The following is a 9,843-nucleotide window of genomic DNA, read 5'->3' as shown; positions in this document are numbered from 1 at the left end:
TGTTTGTATTACTTAACTCTTTTTCATGTTTTTTGAATTCCACTTTCAGTTTGTTAACAAAATATATGAAATCCCCTTTCAAATCACTTTTTACGAACAAAAGATTTTTTTGATCTCTCAGATTAGAGAACTTAATGAGACTTAACTTAACTTAGAGAACTTAATGTTTACTTTTTTAAGACAATTTTTAAGTCTGCTAATGTTTCTTTGTCAATTTTTTTATTAAATTAGTAATTGAATTTGCCATTTACTTAATTAAACCGCGCATTTTTTTAAAATTACATTATGACTTGTTCTATCAATTTTCATTTAGCCAGATTTGTCGATGCATTTCACTTGATAAATATAATATCATTTACCTAAATCCACGCTACTGAATTGAATATCGTATTCTATCGTCGCGCTACTTTCTGGCTTGATCGAAGTTTCTTAATTCGCATGAATATCTTTTGAAGCTGCTCACAAAGAATGGATTAAATAAAACGAGCCCCGAGACCCAACAAATAACCCCAACGGCGCAAATATATTCGTAAATTATTTTATCCAAAAGCAGAGTCAGCGAATCGCGGAAAATTTAAGTTATTATCGCATTATTTACGGAAGATTTTAGGGCAAGGATTTTGGGGTAAATAAGCGAACTTTTCTGAATTCGCATTTTGGCGATGATAAAATTGCAGACGATTTAATATGAAAAGCTGCCAGGCTTAGGTATGGCTTTGATAACGTTCTCTGAAATTAATTATGTTTTAATGATTTTGTTCTAATTATTGAGGAGTGGGAATTAATTTTACCAAAGTCTTCATACAATACTACGTGAAAATGGGTTGCTTGTAGGTTTATTGACAAAATAATAAACTTATTAATTAATTAGTTAACTTCAACACCTACTTTTTTTTTTTGTTACTGCTTTATTTATTGCAATGGTCTGTTTGAAACTTATTTTCTAAATTTACAGTCTCCAACAGCAAAATGTTGCATAAGTAAGTGTGTAAAAGTCCAAAGCAACTCTTCAGCAGATAAAATTATTATTTCCTCCGTTCCACGTTTTTCTTCTTTTTGACATGAGGCTCAATTTCCGAGCGCTCCGATTCTTCCAAAACTTGCATTATCAACAGCAAATCTTTAAAGCTTATTTTTCACAGAAGCTGAAGAGGAAAAAAGTAGCTGCATTGATAGGTTGAGTGAAGGTTTTTAAAACACTTTTTTGTTGTTTAAACTTCTTTTCAAACTGCTAAATTTTAACCTGGTAATGGAACCCATGGAAAGTTTCTTAGAGTAGACTTTTTATGAGTCCGATTTACGCCATATTTAATAATATAAAACTGATATATTTTTATCTTCAAACACGGTAATCTTCAAATATTCTGCAATAAGTAGTTTATCATATTTAAATATAATGAACAAGCTTACGATCTCTCGATATTCTTTTAGCTTGGAGAATATTTAAAATCTAAACTCTCCCTTATTGAGCGACTAATTTCTCGAGTATTTCAATTGATTTAAATTCCATTTCTGAAATTAGTTTAATTCCCTAATAAGATTTTTTTGCTAATGTTTTCTGCTGCTAGGTTTTATGAGGTTTTGCTTGCCGAAAAATTATTGAGCCTTCTATTGCCCTGCAGAAACAAACGTTTCGTTTTTTAATTTAACTAAATATCATTGATTTGATTTTAATATTTTAATAATGTAAATTATACCAGTTATTCATGGAAAAATATTTTAAGAATCACGTATGAAGTGAAAGCAATTTTCTTGAATATTTCTTATACCGACTACAATTTCTATTAATTTTCCAATTATCTGATTTTGTTCATTGGAAAAAAGAACTAATTTATTTATCATTACGGATATACCTGTGGATGTGGATGCGTTAAAGTCGATTTTTTAAATAATAATGGAAACCCATAATTCTTTCCTTGAAATCCTTTAATGTTTCTCTTTTGAGTTTAGTTTTAGCTATTGGAAAAGTGTTTCCTTTTCCCTTACTAGAAACATGAGGATTTCAGATTTTATATTATTATATATGAATTAAAATAGAAAAATTTTGGATATATTATTAAAATGTATCATTCTGTATATTAGTGTCAGATTTCCTTATAGACCTTTAGTTTTATTCAATCTTTGATTCACGAATTTTGACACTATGACCATGATAAAGAGGGTTAATTGGATCAAAATTTTTATTAAGAAAAAACTTTTCAATATTTGACGATTTCCAAGCCTTTGAAAACCCTGATTTAAATCGCGTCTAGATTCATTATACTTAATCAGTTTTAAAAAATTGAAAAGTGAAAGGCAGAGTTTTATTCAAAACAAAACAATGTACCAATTTTTTTGCATTAAATCTTTTTCTTTAAGTATGATATGAAATTTTTCTACTAAAAAGTCATGCTTTCGGAATTTTCACATTACCGGATCGTATGTAGATTTGTTATAGTTTATTTGAAAACTAATGCAGATTTCTTTGAAGGTTTGGAACAGATTTATGGCAAAAAGATTGCAGAATAAACACACCAATAAATCAACACTTTTCCTAAAATCCCTCAATGAGCAGCTATGCAAAAATTGCACATGAACAACGGCTGAATTGGAAGGATTCCTTAGGATTCCGACGCATAATTCTAGTAAATACATAATTTTGTTCTGAATGATTATTGACTGGCAAAACTCAATTTACCAACCGCAGCATCGAGCATTTCTTGAATGAAAAAAATTTTACCACATTGATCACAAAAAAGCACAAAATAAAGTTGAGTATCGGTAAAAGTATGTAAATTTTTTTAGTATTAATTTTCCTTGATCGTCATCGGAACTAATTTACGCTTGTTCCGTAAAGTAAATTGTCTGCAATCTTTCAAAGGAAAAGGGGTTACGGACAACATTTGCTACACCAAACACACAAAATCAAGCGAATATTTTCGAACAAATTCTATATCATACGCATGCTAAAAACCTGTTTAAATTTCCGAGATTTTTAATAAAGAATGGATGCAATTAGCAGCAAAGGTTATGGAAGTATTGGTGGCAGGTGAATCAAACATCTATTTAGGACAATTTCATTTGGGAAAAATAAACCATTGCAGCTTTCCTACTTAACGTTTTCTTTTCAGGTTCAGGTTAAAATATAAATTTTTTAGTCTTCCTTAAGTTTTAGAATCTGGAAGTAGCTTACAAACTAAATATTTTCCTGGAATTTTCCACCGTTTACTGATTTTTCACAATATGAAAACACAGTTAATTATATTTTAATTGGCATTTGAAAGTTTCAGAAAACAACTCTGGTTTTTGAATTATTTTCGCGATTTTCGCAAAAATAAAATTCGTTCGAACAATTCTTTCAACAATCCTATTTGTGTATTCGAATAACTGACATCAGCTACAGCTACAAACAAAATCAATTTGACATCGAAATTAGATAAATTAAACTGTTGTTTTATGTCGCGTTCCAAAACCCCCAGCTCGTCGAGCCAATTAATTATTCCCAATTATAATAATTGAACACATCATTACTAATTAAGTTTAAATCCATTTGACACCGAAAACAAGGATTGTAACACGCCGCACTCAAATAAGAGCCTTAAATCCATCGTAAATAGGGAGATTAGCGTTGCGTGAATCAAACTCCACCTTAACCGGTGGCCGACTGCGTTCCGTAACATTTTACGGATATGATCAAGTTAGCTCTGTTTTTGTCTTGCTCGTGGGACGGCCTCCAGTCAACTGCGCATAATTAAATATCGGTGGACGCAGACCGTAAACAATCAAGCAAGCTTGAGCTTCATGGCCGCTACGGACTAGAGCGAAAATCGCGGCGCCTGACAGAAAACAAGGGAGCGGCGCTTTATTGGTTAAGGGGCGGCACCGCCTCTTTTGACAAACTTCTATTCAAACAGGAATATTAGGGAGTATCTTGTAGTCAATAGCCTCCCTACACCGGTATTTTTCCCTTTGTATTAACTTCTCGGTTCAGTTTACGATGGGACACGACAGGATCGGTAGCTAGGAGCTTTTTTAACGGTTACTTAGCTATTCTTAATTCCGGACTTTCTCCTGCTCAACCTGTCACGCTAAATGCTTGCTCTCTTCAAGTAGAACATGTTTCAGTAGTGTGGATTATGACGGCGATCTGGCTTAGAATGCCCAAAACGTTTCAACATGATCGATAGCTTCGTTTTTTCGCTTTCAACGACTCCTTCAAGTGACAAAAGTGCTGGAAATTAGTGACAGTTAGTGTGGGTGCTCAATATGAACAATGAAATAGATGCAGGAGTGAAAAATTACTCTGGTAGGAATTTAACCCACTTTTCTAACCGTTAGAATAACTGAAACAACTGCGTCTCATAGTGAAAATGTGCAGTGTCTGTTGCTTTTATTATTGAAACTATGTTCTTTTGGTTCTGTTATTAGAACTAACAAAACTGCTTCAAAACACGTAACATTGTTTTAAAATTTCGCTGTTTTTCTCCCTGTTGGTTGTTAATTATTGCAGTTTTTCTGGCTGTTGTGTCGAGGTTACCGTCATTTATTAAATGAGCATCGCTAAGCAAAATATCCGACTAATTTCGATACAACTAATTAATCTTAATCGCGAAATGGCCAAAGAAGGCTTTTATTCAAATTCGGAACGCTTTGGCCAATAAATGGAGCAGAATTATTTCAGTCGGCCGTCGGTCGCGCGTCCAAATTCTCTCACTAATTTCGGTATTTCTTCCTCTGCTGAACACTAATCTATTGAAGTTTTATTACATACGATGGAAGAGAAATATTAAATTGCAATCGAACTGTTTGAAATTTAATTTGATTCAGTTGAAAGTGGGAATGAAGAAGCAACAAAATAAAGTGCCAATTGACGATGCGCTTGAATATTCCATTCTGCGGTTCTATGAATAAAATTTTCGTGGAAATAACCGTTGCACATTTTCATATGCTAAAAAAACAAGCATGTTTGTTTGGTTCGGTAGCTATTTCCGGCTTTTGTTGTTCAAATTATCTTCGTCTTCGTTAAAATCGCCTTTCTTGGCTTCTTAACGACCTTAATAAATTCTAATTTATTACAAATGGAGTTTAACCTCCGTTAGGGTTTTCAACCTTCCTACGAACCTGGTAAATATTATTTAGCGCCTTCGTAATTATCAGAAATTATAATTAGTTTAACATTAGCCAGAGCCTTTTGGCACCTTCATAGAGTGTGCCCTAAAAGTACATTTTTAACATCGGTTAAGCTTTCCATACGGTATATGGTCAACTTTGACGCATCATATTTTGCTTGATGCCACAAGTTTGCCCAAGTTGGTCACATAAAAATATGATAATAAACAATGTACCTACTTAATTTAAAATGTGTGTTAAAACGCACAAACAAACCATTAACATGAGCGGGTTTCGATCGAAATATAATTTCCAAAATGTAATAGTATTCAAGAAATGGTTCCAGAATTGAATAAACTTGAAAATGTTGTTAAAACATTTTGTTGAAACTGCCAGGATTACTAAATATATGGATATAAACATTGCTAAAATGACTGTAAAGCCATCATCACAACATATGTAGCTTGTAATAAAGTTTCTAATAAAGCAGAAATGCAATGAGGTTTTTGATAATTGTTCTTTCACTTTAATATGTATATGAAATATATTCAGTAACATTAGATTACAGTTTTTGTATATTTTATGTAGAAAAGGCCAAATTTATAGGAATATGAGGAATTTTCGGAACATAATTAATCTAGTTTTATTGAGCTATTCAATCATTCCCTTGTGTCAAGCAGTTGCTAATTGTTTCAAACATAACTTTGTTAAGTAGTTAACTTATAAGTTAATTAATAATTCTGATTTATTTTCCTGACTGCGTGTACTTGTTATGATATTCTTATCTTTCCTGGGTCTCAGTCAAAGTGTGAAGTAAAAATTTTTGAACATCGTTTATTTCATTACGTTTCGGCGAGACAACAGAGTATAAATTGAATAAAAATTGAACCTTAAATTTGCCTTTATATTATATATATTATAAAGACAAATTTAAGGTTTCAAGAAGGCAAAGACCTAAAAGAACGTTGATTTTTACCAATCATGAGTTTGTGTAAATTTGAAATCTGATGATGGGTGTTGTCTCGCCGAAACGTAATGAAATAAACGATGTTCAAAAATTTTTACTTCACACTTTGACTGAGACCCAGGAAAGATAAGAAAAAAAGTTAATTAATAAGTTATAACGTTTAAAGAATAACATACAATTAAATATTGTGAGCGTTATTCGAGATTGACTAATTTTACATATTCTGTGAAAGAAATCGATTCTTCATTTAATTGGCCCTTACTAGTTGCGCAGAAGTTACAAGTACGGGAATATAGCCGATATGTTTGAAAGTTGATCAAAAAATCTCCCAGATTTCTTTAGTGAAATTAATTTTATAAATTCACCGGGATCTATTACTAAATCTGAGCAAAGAAGAGTTGAAAAATTTATAAATTTTGATGAATTAAAACATTAAAATAACTGTACCGATCTCTATAAAATGTCCAGTAGGCAAAGCAGTCAAATGCCTTACTAAGGTCAGAACGTACATCCGCTAGATGCTATGAAGAGGGTTTCAGGAAAGGTCCAGGATTTGAAAAATCAAAATCACCCAGGTGTATAATACATAATATTTCAGCCTATATTTCATTAAACAAAGAAATTTAAAACTGGGCCAAGATAAACTCAATTTCCTTCCCGGAAAATCTGGATTATCGAATCCTTTAAACGAGAACTAGATTTTTGGGGTTTAGCAAAACCGACTCACTCAAGTTTTAATGAAATTGCAATGTGCATTGAGTTTTGCGTGCTTCTTTATCAATATGTATATTGTGGGCTTAAAGCTAATAAAGCTAAAAGTGACCAAGTCCAAAATTGCTGCATTTGTGTTTGGTTGATCAAGTAATTTAAATATATATATATATTTGTCTTCACAAACTGACGAAGTCCTCCAAGGCCACATAAATAGGTGCACTAAAATACGTTTTTAATGGCAAAGTTTCCAGAAGAATTGTTATGTAATTTTCGGCTCGGTTTAAAAGTGCATCTACCAAAAATTTTAATATTAGACTTGGTCGGTTTTAGCTTTAAACCAATCATATGTATGTAGCTAATCATTTACATATTTTGTATCTCTGAATAATACTTTTCAGATATTTTGTGAAAGTAGAGCAGATTTTGCCAATTTGAGGATATTTTTTTAATTAGGCTCTAAACGAAATTTACCTTATCTGCTAGATGATGTTCTTACATCTTATCATGTTGTTCTTACAATTATTTTTTGATTCATCATCATAATTATTTTCAACTTCAAATTGACCAAAATCAATTAAATCCTACTGAACTATTCACATTGCTCCATTGCAGTTTCTATTTTGTCTTTAAATCACTTCATTTATAATACCTATTATGTGTTAGAAACGTTAAAATTGAATTCTTTCTTCACTCTTCACTTGCGTCCTATTTACTTCCATCGAAATTCTTTCTTTTTCCCATTTCATGCAATGCGATTTTTCGAATGTTTTTATTTGGAATTAAGTAGTTTTTAGTGTAAGTAGTTATTATCTTTTTAGGTTGGATACTTTTGTGTTCTCTAAAAGTGGAGAAATATTGAAATTTCTGGTACAATCTGTGCCTTCCAAAATTTGTTCCACTTTGGTAGTAGGTTCCAAAAGTAACATGTTTATTTAATTTTTTAATTGATTTGTAACTTCGCAATGATGAGGGTAAAAGCAATGATGCTAAATAATAATTTAGTTGATTAAAAAAGTAATTCTTAACATTGGTAAACGAAAAATAATTGACATATTATAAAAACAAAAGCAAAACGTGGGTCGTAAACAACAATCATTAACACAACTAAACAAATTTTCCGTTGAGAAATGGTTAAGTATTGGTTAGATGGCTCGACAGTGTCGCATCGGTTCTGTGCTGGTGCGAACCACTTTTTCCATTTTATGTGACAGTTTCAAAAACACCGGTTAAGTCGGCTATCTGGAACTGCGGTAACAGGTTCCACGTTTGGAACAATATTGGTTATTTTAGCTATGTTACGTTAAAACTGATAATCCCTAATGTGCATAAACCTAATCGAGCTGAAATATTTTGTTGTCGCTTTGTTTTAAGCATGTGGGATTTTTTCTTAAAAACTGTTTTTCCAGTGGACACGATTCATGTGACGGCGCCCAGCATTCTGAACAAACCGTCACAAACAATGCCTCAGAGATCTCCATTTGCCATCCAGGAGTTGTTGGGCTTGGGAGATTCTCAACATCACCGGTCGCCTACTGCAGCAGTATCGGCCATCACTCCAAATGTATATTCACATCAAAAGGTATGTATCCTCGTAATATGACGGTTGACCAGTTTTTCATGTTTGCATGTTGGAGGTCGGACATCTGAACGTTCTTTTGGTAATAATTTTATTGCAGTATCAACTGCAAGCTCCAACAGGCTTCCATCCATCTGAGCATGGATTCAGCCACCACCACATGACGATGGCCGCCAGCCGCATGGCGTATTTTAACGCACAGGCGGCGGTAGCGGCGGCATTTTTACCGCACGGCATTGCAGCGGCAGCCCAAATGAATGCCGCTGCTGGCGGCGGCCACGGATCAGCCGCTGCAGTGCTGGGATTGGCTGCCGGTCACCAAACTCCAGGTTCTGGTAAGCAACAATCCATTACATTTTAGAAGATGATTTGATGAGTTTCTTCTTTGAAACTTACACTTAATTTGGCTTGCGTTGTATTTTTTCTTGATTGTTCAACTTTTCGAGTTTTTCTTGATGTATTGGGGTAAAAAAACAGGCTAAACTAGAACTTAATGTGTATACAAAGGACGCAACCACAAATCGATATATTCCTAATGACTCTCAACATTGTGTTCAACACAAACATGCAAGTATGCACTTTGTAGTAGGTACAAGAGTGGTTGATTTTTCCTTCAACCAAAAAAGATTTATTAGAGAGAAAAACAAAATTAGGAATATTCCTAATGCTTATAGTAACATTTAAGAAAAACACAAAAAACGACACTATTTTTCCCTTTCAAGTAACACCGAAAATAAGAAATTCACGTCCATCTCATTTAATCCAGTTCAAACAAATGGACTGAACAACATTTTTAACAATATTGGTTCAAAGTTGGTTCACAAATGCTTTTCAAATCTACAACGCATACTAGGTGGACCAAAAGATACGATGTTACAAAGACTGTTTCACTTCATATTTATTTAAAATATTGTATATACTTTCCTGACTGTGTTTCAATTCCAAATCAAAATTCATTCCTGGGTTTCAGTCATTTATTGTCTCCATTTATCAATCAAAATACGTTTCGGTGTATTTTTCCACCATCAACGGATAGTTAAAAAAAATTTTTATTAACTTAAAAAACAACCACAGTTCGTCCTCCATAGTCTCTCACCACAGCCTCATCATATCACACATTAAAATACATCACAATTTCAATACTTTAAAACATTCTAAAATTAATTAGGCCTAACAGGTGATTAGTCAGGACAATCAAATTTGGGAAGAGACTAGAATTCTTCGTTCAGATACTTAAATATTTTTACTTACGTGTGTAGCGTTGTTGCTGCTTTAAGCCTTGGCATGCATTTGGAGTATTAATTTTGTCCATTATCGGACACAAAGCGAATAAAATACTGTTTATATTGATTTCTTTTACTTTCAGCTATTTTTCTTTGTATTCTGAGGATGTTATTTTAGGTTTGCAAAATTCTTCAATATACCGGGTATTAGTTAATATTCTATGTTTATTTCATTTAATTAATGTATGATATACTGAGCTAAGATTGTCGGTATC

The 9,843-nt window shown here is 32.8% G+C and overlaps 1 protein-coding gene across 3 annotated transcripts in view; it reads left to right on the top strand.

The window, feature by feature from the left end:
- Nucleotides 1-9,843, top strand: part of LOC109536018 (visual system homeobox 2) — a 115,687-nt gene that overhangs the window by 16,491 nt on the left and 89,353 nt on the right. For 2 of the 3 annotated variants that reach the window (XM_048670324.1, XM_048670323.1), the window contains exons 2-3: nucleotides 8,176-8,348; nucleotides 8,446-8,680. In XM_048670324.1, the coding sequence (XP_048526281.1) occupies nucleotides 8,229-8,348; nucleotides 8,446-8,680 (355 nt within the window). In that variant the 5' untranslated portion in view covers nucleotides 8,176-8,228. Of the gene's footprint in view, nucleotides 1-3,941; nucleotides 4,286-8,175; nucleotides 8,349-8,445; nucleotides 8,681-9,843 lie in introns of those variants that run through there. The other variant, XM_048670322.1, reaches the window with a different exon arrangement.

This window comes from Dendroctonus ponderosae, unplaced genomic scaffold (genome assembly GCF_020466585.1).
Source record: "Dendroctonus ponderosae isolate FM_Combo_2020 unplaced genomic scaffold, Dpon_F_20191213v2 Dpon_F_20191213_1, whole genome shotgun sequence".
Taxonomy (NCBI): Eukaryota; Metazoa; Arthropoda; class Insecta; order Coleoptera; family Curculionidae; genus Dendroctonus; species Dendroctonus ponderosae.
Note: the sequence above shows the minus strand (reverse complement) of the source record. Positions and strands in the feature narration are given on the sequence as shown.